The 19,171-nt window shown below is 38.1% G+C and overlaps 1 protein-coding gene across 5 annotated transcripts; it reads left to right on the forward strand.

Annotated features, from left to right (window-relative positions):
- Positions 1–276: 276 nt before the first annotated feature.
- On the forward strand, positions 277–18,915 carry LOC104599986 (uncharacterized). 5 transcript variants are annotated; one of them, XM_088887426.1, is made up of 10 exons: positions 277–2,161; positions 2,586–2,637; positions 9,748–9,821; positions 11,885–11,986; positions 12,425–12,568; positions 14,116–14,167; positions 14,391–14,464; positions 17,139–17,228; positions 18,487–18,528; positions 18,652–18,915. In XM_088887426.1, the coding sequence occupies exons 1-10, from the start codon at positions 2,037–2,039 to the stop codon at positions 18,662–18,664; spliced, it is 768 nt and encodes a 255-aa protein (XP_088743552.1). In that variant the 5' UTR covers positions 277–2,036; the 3' UTR covers positions 18,665–18,915. The 5 variants fall into 5 exon arrangements, with proteins under 5 accessions (XP_088743552.1, XP_088743554.1, XP_088743555.1 ...); XM_088887428.1 differs by having other exon boundaries at positions 285–2,161; positions 17,139–17,232; XM_088887429.1 differs by lacking the exon at positions 18,652–18,915 and having other exon boundaries at positions 286–2,161; positions 17,139–17,232; positions 18,208–18,536.
- The last annotated feature ends 256 nt before the right edge of the window (positions 18,916–19,171 follow it).

The raw sequence follows: 19,171 nt of genomic DNA on the forward strand, positions 1-19,171 counted from the left end.
TTATTTAAAATGAATTATTTTTTCTTTTTTTTTAGTGGAGGCGATTGTCACAAATCTTTTTTTTTTTCTTGAGAAAGACCGTAGGCAAATCATTCATTAACGTCATCAATCAGTACAGGCATCAGGAAGTCTGACGGGACAGACCAAGTTAAGGCCCCGGAGATATTACAAGCAAATTATGCAATTGAATGTGCAGCTCTGTTGCCTGTACGAGGCCTGAAAAGAGACCATAGAAAATTGGGAATTTACTACCTTTTGAGCATCTCCTATGATCTATTAGTGAGATTTTTAAATGTTTAGCCATTTGAATACCTGCTCGGAGCCTCTGTGATATCAGGGTCGGCTAGAGAAAACATTAACAAGTAAGAAATCTCCTTTGTGATTCCTTAGAATGATACCCAACCCGGATTGAGAATGGTTTTGGTCTCCATCAACATTAATTTTAATGAACGGTGAGGGGGAGGGCACCATGAAATCACCGGGGAACTGAATCAACTGATAACTGAAGTTGGTGCTCGATCTGAAGTATGTCTCGCTTTCAGAGTAATTAGCTCCTTAGTTTGGGCATTCGAGGCAGCAATAATGGATGAGGGCTTGAATGGAATGTTCTCAAGCCTTGCTACCAAAGGGAAAGCCAATCATCAATACATTTATCAGGACATTCCTCCACTCGAAGAGCTAAGCACGACCCGAACCAAATAGGTCGAAGGACTTGACAGTGGATGAAGAGATGATCCAAGTCCCTCACTTTCAGAGTAAAGATTATCATAATCTGTTTAAGAGTGGAGTCTAGTCTAGTCTAGTCTAGTCTGAGGGTTTTCTATATGGATGCATCTCGTGAAACTCATGCTCAATCACAGCATAGTGGGTGTGGGTTGTGAACGTCTGCATCACGCTTTGTTTAGCAACGGAGAACACTACTGAATGGAATCTGCTGTATTTGTGTTAAGCCCATTTGGGAAGGCTTCTGTGTTGGCTGAGCCACATTAATCGAGCCCCGCAGTTATGTGAGATAGCTTCACCAGAAAGTGGATTTTGTGGTTTCTGTAAGTGTAATTCTAGCTTGGGTTTTTAACAAACACAGCTTCGTGGCGTTCTGGGTTTCTCAGCTCATGGAACATTGGAAGCTGCTGCGTGAAAGCCCTTCAAACGGACACTTAGCAGCGCCAATCTTCTGGGTTCTGGGTTTGGGCTTCCCTGTTGATTTTTCTTTAAATTATCATTAAGGAATTCTAGCCGTTGTGACCATCAGTCCAACACCATCACTACGAAGTTGGTTTCAGAATCTTCATTGCTCGTCAGCTCACCATGTGTTCAGCCTTTGTTCTCTTCCAGTCTTCCTCTTTCCCACCTTCGCCTTCAATGCTGCATGGACGGGTTGAATTTGTTTGTTGCAGCAAAAATCACATAGGATAAGAAAAGACTTTGAATATGCTCATTCTGCTTTGTTTACAGTAGAGCAGCGAAGTTGTTTATCTTGCAAATTGGAACGCTATAATCAGTTAATCACAGCCTTCTCCAACAGCATTAATGAACCTTTGAAGGCTCTTATCATTCTTCACTCTATGTTACTTGATGAATTTATTGAATTGAAAGCCTTACCCATGTCCTGGAAAACCAGCATTGAAGAATGAAAAGTTGGAAACTAGCTCATGACCAAAACTGTAAAAGCGTGCACTCAAACGCCAATGCATTGTAAGAACTAGGGACAAATTGGGAATTGAATTAAGTGGACCAGTTTGCATGTCGGTTGCTTTGTTCCACTTCCATAAATGTATGAAATCGAACGGGCTTTATCTAATCAGACACGAATACTAGATCGCACAGCTCACTTTTGCCACGTGGACTCAGTTTTGGACCTTCTAGACTTCTGATGGCGTGGACTTTGCTCACCCGCAAAACTTTTTGGCTTCCTGCCAAAAAAGTTTAGTTCAAGTTTTCAGCTGTTCTGCTTCTTCCTCTTCGATTGGCAGAAATTCAGACTAGTCTGCGACTCTGTGCTAATAGATCCAATATTAACGTGACGGTAAGCAGCAATGGCGGTTTTGACCGTTAATGCACTAAAAGCTCTGTTCAGCTTATTGGGTTGCTTGATGCTAGCGACTCTCATTTACACTTTGGTCAGTGATGGTTCTCCTTTCCGCAAAGAGCTATTGACACCGTAAGCAGTTCTCTGGTTTCTGGGTTTTCTTATACATGTTTTTGTTTATTGAAGGTTTAACTACTATGATTTTCAGACTGGACTCACTAGAAGCAGTGAAGCATTAGAGCCGTTTTTTTTGTTTTTTTCTTGGGTTTGATTGTTTACTTTGTTGTTATTTGTTTTTATGTTCGGTGGTTCTATTTATTGAATAATAGTAGTGAAATTGAAATTTCATTCAATGATTTTGAGAGCTGTTGGAACGGTTTCTTTATTATTTTTTAAATTTTCGTCCCTGGTTTCATTTGCTTTGGATTCGTATTAATAATTTACTATAAGATCGTGTTTCTTTTGGTTTGACTTTACTCAAGGAGTCCGTTTTCCTATTAAACAAGAAAAAGAATGCATTTACATGGTCAAATTGATGTTCTACAATCATTTGCAGGTGGATGGCAGCAACCCTGGTTGATTTCTATATTAATGTTGTGGCTCTATCGGTATGATTTCTACACTAATGTACACAAGTTGAAGATGTTATTTGTCTGTTTTGTATGAAACTGCTGAAATAGAGTTTGAGCATATTTCATGGACAGATGAATTTACAGAGAACCTTTTTTTCTATGTGGACATGATTGATGCATTGAATAACTCACAAAATTTTTAGTATTTATTGGGAGTTGACTTGCATTAAAATTTGTTCTAGCATGCACCAATATATTATTGAGGATAAATGGAAAGAGTATATTGATACATGCTGCACCAATATTATATAAACATTTGTCAAGGCATTGACCAGCCCGAACCCAACCTAGCTTCATATTTGTATGTAAAAATATTATAAAACATGTATTTATATATAAGTATTTATGTATAAAAATAAATGTGTATTTATCTATCTATATGTTATGTCAATAATTTTAAGTTTAAAGGCAAAATTTTTCAAAAGCATGATAACTATGTCCTTTTACATATAATAATGCTAAAACTGAATTGATCTCAACCCTCTTTTTGAAGCCTAATTGACATCAACCCTTGAGTCTAGGAAATAAGAACATTTATCAAAAGTGTTAGAATGCTCGAGTCAGGGGTATTTTGGTCATTCTGGTGTATCTTATTGAAATTGAAATGTCTATTGTATCTAAGTTTAAGTTATGTGTCCCATCTTCTATGAGGGACAAAATTGTCTTTCTTGTAACTCAAGTTTTATGAATAAAAGTCAAGTGGGTCGGTTAGGAGAGTGACTTTTGAACATCCTCTCTTCTAGTCTGGCCGAACACTCTTCTCCTCTCCTTCTTCTTCTTTCTCTTTTCTTTCTTCTTTCTTCTTCTCTACTTTGACCTAGAATCAACTAGGGTTTATTCACATGGTATTAGAGCATTAAGGTCTCGTGTTTTTTTTTTCTTTCTTGCTGCTGTCTTCTTCCTGGGTTCGCCGCCAGCTTCACAGTAGGTTTCATCATCCTACAGCTGACCTGATTGAAGACTCGATAAAGGGCTGAAAAGGAGTTGCCGTTTTGAGGGCCTGGAGGTGAGAATGTGTTCAGAAATGGACTGTGAATGCTGATTTTTTTTTTGTGTGCTTCAAAAGTTAGTTGTTGTGGTGCTGGGTGAAACTGATACACATATCAGTCATGTTTTTTTTTTTGTGTTTTCTTGCTCGCATGTGTGCTGAAAGAAGAGTAGTAGACTGCTGATGTCCACGACAGCAGTGGTGTGGTGTTGATTGTGTTGTGGTGGCTGACATATCTATGATTCTAAATGCTTAAAAGTGAACCCCTAGGCCTTGTATGTAATCAGTTCTGCAGTATGAAGAACAATTGTTCAATGAAATGACTGAGTAATTTCAGTAGTGGTGTGTTGATGGTAAATGGTCCTACAGTGTGCAATTCAAGTGTTTGATGTGTTAACTGAATGATTTCAGCTTTAGAGTGTAGTGTGTAATGTGCAGTTGAAGAAAGTGGGTTGGTGGTATCATAAGTGAGATAAGTCTTGTGACGAGTGTGAGATTGTGGTGTATATTCAAAGGAGAAATAATTGAGATGGCTTCAACTGTAGTTGGGAATGACAACAAAACAGGCATCATGCTTTCTTCAGATTATCTAAGTGTTCAAATGACATCCATCAAGTTGAATGGTGAGAACTATGTACCATGGGCAAAATCTGTGGAGGTGTTCTTGAAGGCCAAGAGGAAAGTAAAACATGTGAGGGAGGAGAAATCTTCCTCTGATTCTCCTAGGTTCAGTGATTGGGAACAAGATGATGCACAGATAATGACATGGCTTTGGAACAACATGGAATCAAAGATTAGTGTGAACTTCATGTTCCTAGATACAGCCAAAGAGATCTGGGATCATGCTAAAAAGTTGTACTCTGGACAAGACAACACAACTGGGGTATATCAGTTATATCAAGAGTACTTCAATTTGAAGCAAGGAAGTCAAAGCTAAGAAGAGTATTATGCAAGTTTGAGGAACATCCGCAATGAGCTAAATGTGTATCACCCTCTAACATCAGATGTCCAAATCCAACAACAACAACGTGAACAACTTGATGTGACTAGGTTTCTTGTGGGCTTGAAGGTTGAGTATGAGCCTGTCAGAGTACAGATATTGGGGGATCAACTCTCCCCTCACTTGAAGAAGTTTTTGCCCGTCTTAAGAGGACATCCATTGAGCCGGTGGAACATTCTTTCTTCTCTGATAGATCTGGTTTGGTAGTGACTAAAGGGAGTGGCCGTGGAAGTAGAAGTGGTGGTGGCAGCAGTGGCCCTCCAAGCAACCGTGGTGGACACATGTTTAACCAAGCTAGTGGCCGGACTGGAGGCCGAGAGTCAAGGGGAGGCTGTGGAAAAGGAAGGGGTAATGCTCAGAGAAAATGTACACATTGTGGCTTAGAGGGGCACACAGTTAATTTCTGCTATGATTTGCGTGGTCCACCCAACACTTGGGCTAACCATGTTACGTCTAAGAGTAGTAGCACAATTACTAAAAGCCAGCAAACTGCCCCAATCCCCTCTACACCCACTTGTGCTTCTGGGCAAGAAATGGTGAGTGTACCACGGGCAATATATGAGCAGTTCCTTCAAACATCTCAGCAGAACACAACTACACTTGCCCATTCAGGTATGACTTGTTTAGCTTCCAAATCATTGATTTTGGAGCCTCGGACCATATGTCTGGGACTCTTGATGTATTTTCTCCCCTTTCTCGCACCTCCACATCTCAGACAGTTACACTTGCTAATGGTTCTACATCTCCTATTTGTGGTGTTGGTGATGTTGATCTCTCCTCATTGTCTTTAGCATCTGTTTTATATGTTCCTAAGTTCCCTTTTAACCTTATGTCTGTTAGCAGATTAACCAAGTCCCTTAATTGTTCTGTAACCTTCTATCCTTCTTCTTGTGTGTTTCAGGATCTCAAGACGAGGACGAAGATTGGTGGAGGGCATGAAGCCGGTGGTTTGTATTACCTTGATGGTGGTGGCCCTCCAGTGGATTTTCAATCGTCTCTTACTCCTCTCCAATGGCACTGCAGACTTAGTTGTCCCTCTCTCAAGGCTTTGAAGCTGCTAGTTCCTTCCTTGAGTCATCTTTCATCATTAGATTGTGAATCATGTCAGTTGGGAAAACATCATCGAGTCTCATTTAGTCCAAGAATTGATAGTCGTGTCTCAAGTCCTTTTGCTTTAGTTCATTCTAATGTATGGGGTCCAGTTAAAATGGTGTCATACAATGGGTTTAAGTATTTTGTAATCTTTGTTGATGACTTTTCAAGGATGACATGGATCTATCTCATGAAAGATCATAGTGAATTGTTCTCTATTTTTCAGAAATTTCATCCTGAAATACGCTCTCAATTTGGTGTTCATATGAAAATACTTCGCTCCGATAATGCCAAAGAATACATCTCCTCACCATTTCAGCAATACCTAGAACATCATGGAATAATTCATCAAACTTCTTGTGCCTACACCCCGCAACAAAACGGTGTAGCTGAACGGAAAAATAGACATATTCTTGAAACTGCTCGGTCCTTGATGATCAATATGCATGTCCCAAAGCATTTTTTGAGTGATGTTGTTCTTACATCCTGTTTTCTGATAAATTGGATGCCCATGTCAATCCTTGGAAGTCAATCCCCTTTCTCCGTGTTGTTCCCCACTTTGTCTCCATTTCCTCTTACCCCAAGAGTCTTTGGTTGTGTTTGTTTTGTTCAACACTTGGGGCATGGAGTAGACAAGCTAGATGCTCGAGCTACAAAGTGTATTTTTCTTGGCTACTCAAGGACTCAGAAAGGGTACAAGTGTTATAACCCTAAGTTTCATAAATCGTTTGTGTGCCCTGATGTCACATTCTTTGAATTAGTTCCTTTTTTCTCAGATGCCAGGGTCTCTTCTTCTCCCTCTGTGGTTCCTCTTCCTGTTCCGGTTGTGGACCCCCTTCCCGTAGCTCCCATTCCTACTGCAGATGCACATCATATGCCTGTTACTACAGAGAGGCCGCCAATTACTCAAGTGTATACCCGCAGAAGTGCTTCGGCTCCTCCTCCACTTCAGCACTTGTCGACAGATCCTGCTACTGCTCCTTCTCCCTCAGATCTTCATCTCCCTATTGCTTTGTGGAAAGGTAAACGTACTTGTACTTCTCATCCCATTTCAGACTATGTTTCCACTACTCACATTTCTGCTTCTCATTGCAAGTTTATATCATTACTCTCATCGGTTCCCATTCCCAAGACTGTACAGGAAGCCCTTACCTCCCTAGGGTGGCGGCAAGCCATGGAAGAAGAACTCTCTGCTCTACAACATAATCATACGTGGGAACTCGCCACCCTTCCTCCCGGTAAGCACACTGTTGGGTGTAAATGGGTCTATACAGTGAAGCATCTTCTTGATGGCAGTGTGGAACGATTGAAGGCACGGTTAGTGGCCAAGGGTTATTCTCAGTTATATGGTGTGGACTATATGGAGACATTCTCTCCTGTGGCTAAAATTGGTTCAGTTCGGGTGTTGATCTCATTGGCTACTATGTATGATTGGCCTCTCCTACAACTTGACATGAAAAATGCCTTCCTACATGGTGATCTTGTTGAGGAGGTGTATATGGAGCAACTACCAGGGTTTGTTGCTCAGGGGGAGGCTGGTAAGGTGTGCAGGCTCAAAAAGGCAATCTATGGACTAAAACAATCTCCTCATGCATGGTTCAGCAGGCTCAGTGAAGTGGTGAAGGCCTTTGGGATGAAACAGTGTCAGGTTGATCATTCTGTGTTCAGCTATAACTCAAAAGATGGAAAAATCTTGCTAGTCGTGTATGTGGATGATATTGTCATAACTGGAAGTGACAGCAATGGAATTGACAGGCTGAAAAAATTCTTATAGGACCACTTCAATACGAAAGATCTGGGAAAGCTAAAGTATTTCTTAGGAATAGAAGTTGCGAGGTCAAAACAGGGGATCAACCTATGTCAGAGGAAATATGTTCTTGATCTACTTGAAGAAACAGGGTTGTTAGGTGCTAAACCAGCAGAGACTCCTATGGAATTCAATGCCAAGTTAAGTGTGGATGCAGGTGAAGAGTTTGATGATCCTGGAAGATACAGAAGGTGGTGAGTCAGTTTATGCAACATCCCCGGGTTCCTCACTGGGAAGTTGTTCTGAGAATTGTTAGGTACCTAAAGGGTGCTCCAGGTCGTGGTTTGTTATACCAAAATGGAGGAACTCTTGAGGTAGTAGGGTACACAGATGCTGATTGGGCTGGTTCTATATCAGACAGGAGGTCAACCACAGGGTATTGTACCTTCCTGGGTGGCAATCTTGTAACTTGGAAGAGCAAGAAGCAAACAGTGGTGGCAAGAAGTAGTGCGGAAGCAGAGTACAAGGCTATGGCCCATACCACATGTGAACTAGTATGGCTGAAGAACCTACTACAGGAGATGGGTTTCTCAATTGGCAAACCCATGAAACTATACGGTGATAACCAAGCTGCTGTTCACATCTCATCCAATCCTGTCTTCCATGAAAGAACTAAACATATTGAGGTGGATTGTCACTTTGTGAGAGAGAAAGTGATAAGTGGGGTAATAACTACATATCATGTGAGCTCAGGAAATCAGTGGGCAGATCTCTTCACAAAAGGATTGTCTCTGGGAAGAATAGATTACATTTGTAACAAGCTGGGACTATATGATATATACTCTCCAACTTGAGGGGGAGTGTTAGAATGCTCGAGTCAGGGGTATTTTGGTCATTCTGGTGTATCTTATTGAAAGTGAAATGTCTATTGTATCTGAGTTTAAGTTATGTGCCCCATCTTCTATGAGGGACAAAATTGTCTTTCTTGTAACTCAAGTTTTATGAATAAAAGTCAAGTGGGTCAGCTAGGAGAGTGACTTTTGAACATCCTCTCTTCTAGTCTGGCCGAACACTCTTCTCCTCTCCTTCTTTCTCTTTTCTTTCTTCTTTCTTCTTCTCTACTTTGACCTAGAATCAACTAGGGTTTATTCACAAAAAGGAAGTAGAAAAGCTGGGCCAACCTGAAGGGTTAGAGTTGAGGGTTCCACAGCTTGGGTTGGGAGGGTTGACTGCAATCTGACCTAACCCAACCTGACTTGCACCCCTAAGTTTATCAGTGTTGGACATGATATATGCAGTATATGAACTATATACTGCCTGGATTCTTCTAGAGTTTGCTTTATAGCCTAAATACTTCTAAAATGTGTAAAATGGTGTTTTACCAAATCATACTACAAAAAATCGCTATATGTTAGAAGTAAATTTGACAAGATGTAAATATTGAGTAGCAAAATTTAGCTTTAGGAAATGGAGATTCATGCCCCCTTTCTTGTGTAGATTTCTGTGACAGTATCCATATTTGGGCATCATAGGTGTGAGTCTTAGAGGTAGAAAATCAAATGCATTGAGTTAAATATCTGATGTCTTATCCTAAATCTACGGGCTCAGCTAGACAAATCCTGTGTTGCAATTCCAGTCTGTCAATGGCCATATTTATGATGAATTAGTGAGCATTGAAACCATTTCTCACGGCCTCAGTCCATGTCCTTTTTGCCCTACCACTAGCTCTTACAGACCCTTCAACTTTGCCATTTCTTCATTTTGGTGCAACAGATGGTCTTCTAGGCACGTGTGCAAACTATGTTAGTCTACTTCTCGTTCTATTACATATCAGGATTCAGGGCTACTCCTAACTCCCAAGTTCCTTTCAATATGTTCATTTCTAATTCTCATTATTGGCATGTTTCTTTTGACTACCCAGCACTATGCTCAGTATATAATTGTTTCCCTTATAACCATTTAAAAAATAATTGTTGAATTAGAAACCAACTGAAAACTTTTTGCAGTACTTCGACATATGCATGCTCAGTATACGTCGAAGTGAAGAAATCTCAGTTTTGGCAGCACTATGCTGCCAAGGAATCAAACTGGATATGCATGCTCAGTTTTGGCAGCACTATGCTCAGTATATGTGTATTGTGTATAAAAAAACAGTTCCTTGTTTTCTCAATATAGCCAAGGAAGATTTTCTTGTTAAATTTATTTTTCTTCAAAAATCAAGAAACCCTGATATTCTTATACACTGTTTAAATGCTTTAGGCTTGGGTTGCATACAAGGAATCAAACTGGATTAGTGCAGCAGCTTGGATAATTCTGCTAGTATGTTTTGGCAGGTGAGATTTCTTCACTTTTATCATTTGAATTTGGCAAGGACAACCTTTTTTATATGAAAAGAAAAAGGCATAGAATGTTGGTATAAGGCATACGCCTCTAGCACGCCTCATGAAAAAAGTGCATGAGGCATACGCCTCTTGCACCTGAGGTGTACGCCTCAGAGGTGTCAACGCCTCTGGCATATGCTTCAGGGCGTTTTGGGAGTGCCTCCAGGCGTACGCCTCCCACGCCTTTTAAAACACTGGTATATATGGTGGGTATTGTTCCACCTTGGTTGGATAATGTTGACTAGTTTTTCTCCCTCATGGTCATCTGCAATTTTCGAATTTTTTCAGGTTTGTCTTAACATTGGTAAATCTGCATTTATTGCAGTTTTTATTTTTAGCAAGGGTAACTTTTATTGAATTAAAACAGGAAGAAGTACATGAGTGAATGTACTGAAAGATAAAGCAGCTGAGGCAGAATTATAGAGGTAAGAAGAAGTCACTATACAAGCTTTCCCTAAAAACCAAACCCCTGATTTTGCAAGGCTGTCTGCAACAGTGTTTTTCCTCCCTAGGAATCCAGACCAGATTTACATTCATTGACTCTAAGATATCTCAAGCTTCAGCTAGCAGATGTGCAAGTCTCCAAGGCCCTCCTTCCTTCTCCCTTAGCCACACTATAGTATTTGCAGAGTTCCCTTTTACAGTTAAGGAGCAAAAACCTAGCTGTTTAGCAAGCTGAATTCCTGTAAGTGCTGACAAGACCTCTGTTTTGTAGCATCAACCCTCCCAATCGGACCACTATAAGCCCAGATGATCACCCTCTCCCCATGGAAGGCACCACCAATTCCTGCTTGGCTGGTAGATCCTTGGGCACTGCCATCAAAGTTTTAGGGTCATCCCACCATCTTCCTACAAGGCTTCTCATGGTCGATTCAGATCTAGGAGAGGACTGCAGGATGGCTGGAAGGTTACTTTGGAGGTCATTTAGAGACAGACCTTTAAAAGCTTCAGAATTAATCACCCAAAGGTTATGGAGGAAAGTTATGTAGGAGATTATATCTTCCACATTTCTAAATTTATTTTCAAAGGTTCTGTTGTTCCTTTCTTCCCAAATACCCCAAAGGACTGCATGTGTCACCGTACTCCAATATACCCTTCCTCTTTTTCCTAAACCTTTGCCTTTCCACTGCCACAGGAGGTCCACCACCTTCTCAGGGAAAACCCAGCTGTAACCAACTAAGTTTAGGAAGAAACACCAAACCTTCCTTGTGACAGGGTAGTGGAGAAGAATGTAATTAGCTGTCTCACCATCACCAAGGCAAAGAGGACAAACATGAGGGGAGATACATAACCTTCCTCTAAGTGTTAGGTATATGCAGTTGCCTTAGTGTTAGGTATATGCAGCTCCAGATTATTATCATTTAATTGTTGTCTCTAGATGGCATTTTATAATTGTAACACACATATAGGAGGTGAGAACCAAGCATTTGATAGTCCCTCCTAGAAATCCAAGAGGCCACAAAAATTAACTTGATTCTATGATTTTAGCTATTTGTTGTATTCATTCTTTTTGGGATGTTAAAACTCTTTGGAGAACTAGACAGGAGAAGATTCTATGTAATGGATAAGTGCTGGCCACCCATACTCCTTGTATCCCGCATACTCTATGATCAATTTGTAAGCTATTACAATTTGTTGCTACATGTAGTTTTTCCTGGATTAGTGTGTCATGGAATATTTGATTTATAGAAACACACTTTTGTACCATATAAAACTTCATATTTTTCATTTCCACGTTGCATTTCCACTTTTTCCCATTTTCCAGTTGCTTTAGAATTATAGAGAGGTATTAAATGGTTCTGTTTAAATATGGACAATTTGAAAATTAATTGTAATATATTCTGTTACTTTGTAATTTTGTTATATGAGCTATATAATAATTGTACATCTCTAACTAATGCCTAATTACTCTTGAATTACCTATTATATCATTCACATAATTATTTTGTTTATAGTCATATGGTATATGACAGTATGATTACTTGTCAATATTGATTCCTCCATTCCTTTTTCAGCATTACTACTTGCACTTATATTGTTCTGCAACTCTTCAAGCTCTCACATCAAGATTCTTTACAAGATCCCATGTGCCATATTTTGTTGAGGCACAAAAATAAGTAAGCTCACAACTATGCATAACTCATCTTTCTTTTTTTTCTTTTGGTTTCCTTTTTTCCTTATGATAGGGATAATCATTGGGCCAGGCTGGGCATCCAGGCTTTCCCACATAAGTTAACAAAACTATTTAAAAAGAAACTGAAAATTTAAATTTAAGTTTATGTTCAAAATTAAGAAATTATATACAAAATTTTATTGTCATATACATACATACAGTTTTTTTGGTAAGATACATACATACATTTTAGGTACTAGGCCTGGCGGGCTTGACGCAGGCCCATGCTATGCCTAGCTGGGCTTGGAGGAAAAACTTCTGCCCAGGCCCAGAAATTTCTGGGATGGGGTGTGCTGGGCAATGCAGGCCCAGACAGAAATGGTCATCTTTCATCTCTACCTTAAGTATGAATCACTCACTTGGTGAATTTAAATTTCTTTAGGGATGATATTGAAAGAAATGGGAAGTTTTCCTTTGTTGTGGCTGCAAGAGTTCTTTTTAGCACATTGGGTTGCTTAATGCTGGGAACTCTGATTTATACTCTCTTAATTGATGGTCTCCCCTTCCGCAAAGAGCTTCTGACACCGTAAGTATTTCTTCCGTGGAACTTTGCTCTTCATTAATACAAATAACAATTCATTGAAAGATTAAAGGTACAATCTGAGACTCAAGGTACAATCTTCAGAACTTTATCTGAAGTTCTGAACCCATATCTTGGGGGAACAAGCCTGCCATATTGCCATTAATAGCTTATTAATTAGCATAGATTCCCATAAATCATAACTAAATTCTTTTATTTGGATTTTTATTATTTTTTTTACCAAAAAAGAATTTCTCTTTCTTAAATGTTTAATTATCACCGCAGTTTTATTTGATCAAATTGGGATATATAAATTGGTATATTTCTGTTTGATCTAAATAGTTGTTATATAAGTATTCCAGATAAATTTAATTCACTTGATGTGCTCTTCTTAGTCTCAATCTTCACTAGATGAGATGAAATTGCTGAAGTTATGCTCTTCTACATCATATTGCACCACTTGTGACTCCTTACTCTTTAAATTTTAAGTTACATTTTGCATGGTAAACCGTGTCCTTTCATGGTGGTCAGTACCAAATTGATGAATCTAATATTCATATAACTGGAACTCTCAATGTTCCCAAGAGAAGTATTATGGTTCTTTTGACAAATAATTCATTTAGGTTGTCTTTGGGTTGCATTTCAAAGATCTGCAAATTCGATAATTCCAACCTTATGGTGTTTTATTCTCAAATAAGGTTATCACATACTATGTATGGAACTGCAATGAAGAATGTTGTTGCCCTCCCCTCCTCTCCCTACCCCAATTTAGCTGAAACTATTTTACTAGTTTTAACTGGCTATGGTGAAGGTTAGCAAAAATTTGGTGTTACTAGATTTTCTCATGTTAATTTATATCAATTTTGGACAACTGAACATGTCTAGGGAGAGTTAGTTGATGCTTCATTTAATCCTCTTCATTACCACTATGAGGCTTATCATAAATCTTACAAGCTTCCAAGATTTAATGATGCCAATATATGAGGTTTTTCATGCAAGTTACCAACCTTTGGCTATTTCTCCACCTAATGGGCTTCTGAATGCTTTTATGACCATTACTAGAGGACAATACATGGCTAGAGAATGTTTATAATGTATTCTTTTATTTTCTCCTGAATATCTCAGCAGACTACATTCTATTTTTGAGCTTATCCATGAAGTTGGAATAGATGGATGGTAATAAACTGGTGCAACTCTGATATACACGTTTTATATTTTGTCTGAGGGACTTTAAATAAAACAGACACCATCTTGGAGGCAACTGGAAGCCTTGTAAATTGTAATATCACTTTGGAAGGGATGACATGGCTAACTGGCCAAGCACCAGTGGAATTCTAGCCAGCCTACTATTTTGGCATATTTTCCAATTGTTAGTGTATTACTAGATTATGTTGCCCTTAGTTTTTTCTTAACTGTCAGTTTGGCTTGCAAAAATCATTTCCTTTTGTGGAATCATCTTTGTAAAGCATAGAGAGTCATGAAATAACTATTATTAGTCCAGCAACTTTACCACTTGGTTAAATTAATTTGATATTATGATAATCATTTTGCAGGTGGATGGCCGCAACACTGGTTGACTTTTATATTAATGTTGTGGCTATATCAGTATGTTGTCACTACTCTCTTGGGTCATGCTTTCTGTTTAAAAGTTATTTATGTGATAGTGTTTTCTACTTTTCTTGAAAATTAGAGCCTTAAGAAAATTATCTCTATCAGAATTTAACCTCGGAATATTCATGTGTTCACTAATAAAGTACTGACTATAGTTTTCACCCATTTTCTAATTTCTATCTTACATGTGTTCTTCTATACAAATTTATCATGTCAGGTTTGGATTGCCTACAAAGAATCAGGTTGGATAGGTGCATTCATTTGGATAGTTCTATTAATATGTTTGGGAAGGTAATCGTCCAACACTCAAAATTTTAGTTATTACATATATCTGCTAATACAGTTCTCCAGTGCATTTCATATTACAATGTTAATGGGGATCCTTTCTTTGGATGGGTTACATTTGATGGATATCAAGTTCTGGCCATTAAGATAAAATTATGCAATGTGCTCTGTTCTATTTATATTGACTACAATCTATGATACAAAATCTTCAACTATCAAACCTGACCCTGTAATTATTCCAAGGTTTCTTGGCTCCCCTCTGTTCAGGCTTAAGCTTATAAGTAGCATAAGAATAAACCATAATTCCTTATTTTACTTCCCAAGCCTTTACATGCTATATCTTCCATGGATATTTGCTCCAAAGTTGTCTTGATCACATTCACATGCTGTTCTGAAGTGTATGTGTTATGTTCCGATATATAAAATGTTAAAATAGTATTTTATAATCTTGATATTATTTTAGAGACCGTCTTGGGTCTGGAGCTACAGGATCTATGGTTGCATTTTGGGGCCCCTTAATGTGCCATTCATGGCTCACAATATCGGCAAGATTTGGCAAAATTTTCCTGAAATTTTCCCATTTTTCTAGGTTGTGATGCAAACTTTTTTAAGAATGTGTTTTTCCTAATATCTCCAATATTTTGCTGATATGTTGGCGATATTTCAAATTTCATTGATAAACTACACATTCAAGTTTTAAAATTTTAGATTTTTTTTGAAAGATGTAAAGAGAGAGGGCAAGAAATCCTCACCAAAGTACAAAAAGTGCATCTATATCAATATGCACAGATCATTTTCATTCAGCTCCTATGCAAAATATGCTCAAAAAATAATAGACAACCAACTTTCAGAGAATGAGCAGCTGGCACCCCCACAAAAAGGCGTGAGCACCCAGCCCAACTCTGTATTGCCTGCTCCACCTTGCCAATAACTACTTCTATTGCCTCTTAATTAGATCCGAAGATTCTATGGCTCCATACTGCCCAACATAAAACTTTAGAGTATTATTAGAAGCTTTTTGATATTTCATTAAATTCATCATTTTTTAAATCTTTTCCCAAAGTAGCAAGTGGGGATTCAGTGATTGGATGATTTTTCATATGATTCACTTACTAAATCACTATAATTCAAAAGAAAAAAATGTATATAGTAATAAAAAAAAGTCAAAATGGCAAGTAAATGACATACATAGCAAGGAGAAGATGGCTAAAAGAGAAAATGAGTAAAAAAAAAAGAAAAGGGAGACAAAGAGAAAGATGCCTATTTAAGTCTCTCAACCTTCTCTTATTTGATCTATACAGTTTTTTGCTATTATTTTTTACCCACTCACCAAAGAGAGGTTTTACACCAATAATCAGAATTGTCATATTATTCCTGGCCATCAGATTTATATGCTGTTTGCTGAGATTTGTAAGAGTTCCAATAGTAGTTCTCTCAACTTGCTAAATTTATGCCACAAATATATGTGGTTGCAATCATGTTCTAAGTTGATCTTTTACCCAGTAAGTCTTGTTTGGACCTCCTTAATGATGGTCCCCGTTCTCTGAATATCAGACTTGTTTTAGGTTATGGGGCCTCAAACCCTAGCTTGACTAGTCATCGTTTTTAGTCCCAGGTAAGTTATTGAGAGCATTAACTAATTATATTTTACTTTTTCAGATGGAAATATAAAAGGACCATTACCTAATGTAGTCCCAGCTAGACCTGTTCATGGGTCGGGCCGGGCCGGGCTCAGGCCGGGCTTTTACTATGTATTAACAAATTTTTTTAAGGCCCGAGGCCGAGCCCGGCCCGACCATCGGGCCTACAATTTGGGCCCGAGCCCGGCCCTCATAAAAAGCCCGAAGCCCGAGCCTGGGCCCGGGCCCGAAATTTAGCCTATATTATTATTATTATTAATGTTGAAGCAGCTGAATAAAGAGAGAGATAGATTGAAATTATAAAGAAAAGAATAAAATATATATATATATATATTAAATTATAAATATATATTTTAATAAATATTATATTATTTATATATTTTATATAATATATAAAATACATATTATATATTTTATAAAATATATAATACTGAGTCGGGCCGGGCCGGGCTCGGGCTGGGCTTTTTTGACAAATCCCGAGCCCGGCCCGAAACACAGTCAGGCTTACTGTGTTAAGCCCGAGGTCAGGCCCGCGGGCCTAATTATATGACCAAGCCCGGCCGGGTGCGGGCCGGGCCGTCGGGCTACCCGGCCCATGAATAGGTCTAGTCCCAGCTATCTTGGGTCTTGAGAGGGATGGACTGGGTACAAACCTAACTTTTGGAATTTCTTGCACAAAGTGGCCACTCTCAGACTCGAACCCTCAGTCACATTCTTATTTCCTTTTTTATTCCTTTTTGGGTATTTCTTGTTATGACATGTTGTATGAGATGAACATAAACTTGGCATATTCTTTTTCCTATCTTGAATATTTCTATTTATTGTTGAGTATGGTTTCAAGTGTAACTTTGGCAGGCACAGCAATCTTCCTTTCATGGTTTAGCTATTTCTTTTAATTATATAATAGATTTTGAGAAAATTCCTTCTCTTTCACATTTGTGAATGTCCAAAATTTAAGTTACAATGCCATAGATACTTTATATATACTATGAAATATATTTTTTGAATGAATACTGATATTTTCTCTTGCCCATTTTCAGCATTACAACTTGTTCATATATTGTCATTCAACTTTTCCAGCTCTCATCAAAAGATCCACTATATCTTATGTTATTGAATGGTGGCAGCAGGCAAGTATGAAATGCCCACTAATGCTTTTATTTGATAGTAATGTTGGACCATTGATCGCATTCACATGTTATGAAACAAAGAGGAGATATTTCCACCTATAGGCTTTATATTTATAAGTAGGAATATGTTACTAGGTTATCTATTATGATGTTCATGAAAGAAACTTCAGACATGAATAACTGATCGGCATCTTATATGAAAATACTGTTGGGTCCTATATATAATTGATTGGTTACTCATCTATGCCATGAATTGCCGTATAATGGTAGACTATCTGATACTGAAATTAAAAAGCCCCTTTCTCTTGAGTCACAAAGGCAATTTATATTTTTTAAGCTCAACAGAGAAATCAGGAAGTAAAAAGCACAGAACATACTTGAGTGTAGAATGCAAATATAATAGATGTCCCACAGGACTACTTGAGCCACACGAAATTTATGTTTTGCATAGTTTTTTGTGGAAGATCCTGATCTATGATCTCTTAAGGTGTTTCAAGATGGGAGAGGATTGCCTTACTTTATATGCAGGACAAAATCAGTGACAGATTGTACTATTAGCTGAAGGATTCATAGGTTTTATGTGAACATAGTTTACAGGGTGAAAGGGAATTGGCTCACTAATATTTGGGCATGGTTGACTGTTTCTGCAAACCTAAATTTACAAAGCTTAGGTGTGTTCATCACTTTGTTCTTGATAGGATAGGAACTTTTACTATAATTGGCAGATTGGGTAAACAACTTTACTTCCATATTTGGAGTTGGTGTTATTTATGACTTCAGGACAATTCCATCTCAGTATTTGTAGTTTGTAGCTATGCTGTATTGGAGATTTGAGAAACTTGTTCTTGTATATTTGGAATGAAACATATTTACTTATCAAAAAAATGGGAAAAATGAGCCTTGGGATTCTAAGATGTTGTCTACAATAATACATTTGGTTGGATAATATGGAGTTTCATTTGCTTTCTCTTTATTCCAGGAATGGTTTTAAGATGTTGGTCACATCGCAAGTAACTCCTTGAATACCATATTGTTCTCAGCTTGTGATGGTGGGAAAGGCAAAACTACGTCATGTCTTCGGTTTATCAAAAATAAAATCTAATATTGAGCAATTCCTGAATTTGATTCAGGCTGAAAACATATCTTCAATGCATCATCTTCTTTCAAAGCTTGCAGGTTGATGATGAACGTAGTGTACCATCAAATATGTTTCTGATTTTGTACTCATATTAATTCAATCTTTAATTGGGCTTGACAGAAATATGTATTTCTATAGGAATTTGTCTCAAGGAAATCTTCGGTAAAATATCTCCTATTGACTAGTGAAGCATTTTTTTTATATCCTTCCATATTTCTATTTCTTTGCTCAAACATTCTGCAGCCTTGGAGGCATTAAAGTCCATAATTGTTTATGGTAGGACAGAAAACAGGCTTGACAGAAGATAAAAGGAGTATTGAGTCAGAAGGAGAACATTACGCTGATCTGTTATGCATCGAATGATACCCAACATTGATCATATATATCCCAGTGTTCCAATGGATGTATTACTTGTACAGAGTGGTTACATGTTAGGGTTTTAGCAGATCAACATTGATCTTGGACCATTTTGTATGAACAATTTGCAGAATAAACTTTGATGCATTTTTCTAATTATTGTTGTTGTTATTATTATTATGGATACCTACACCAACCAGTCAACAACTAGAATTGAATGATGGTAGCCATCTGCTGCAAGCATACATTTTAGCCACAGAATTAGAAGCCCGAAGCTAAGGGCTCATTCGATCTTGATTCTGTTGTGGATTTATGCAAGAGGCAACTTGGAAACTTAGATTCCAAGTTGCCAACAAGTAGTAGATGGGAATGATCTTTCCAGGATCAACGCATATTCCTCCTCTTTATCATATTTTGATGCCCAATCTGATTATGGATGGCCCAAATT

This window comes from Nelumbo nucifera, chromosome 5 (assembly GCF_055504915.1).
Source record: "Nelumbo nucifera cultivar China Antique chromosome 5, China Antique-T2T, whole genome shotgun sequence".
NCBI classification, from domain to species: Eukaryota; Viridiplantae; Streptophyta; class Magnoliopsida; order Proteales; family Nelumbonaceae; genus Nelumbo; species Nelumbo nucifera.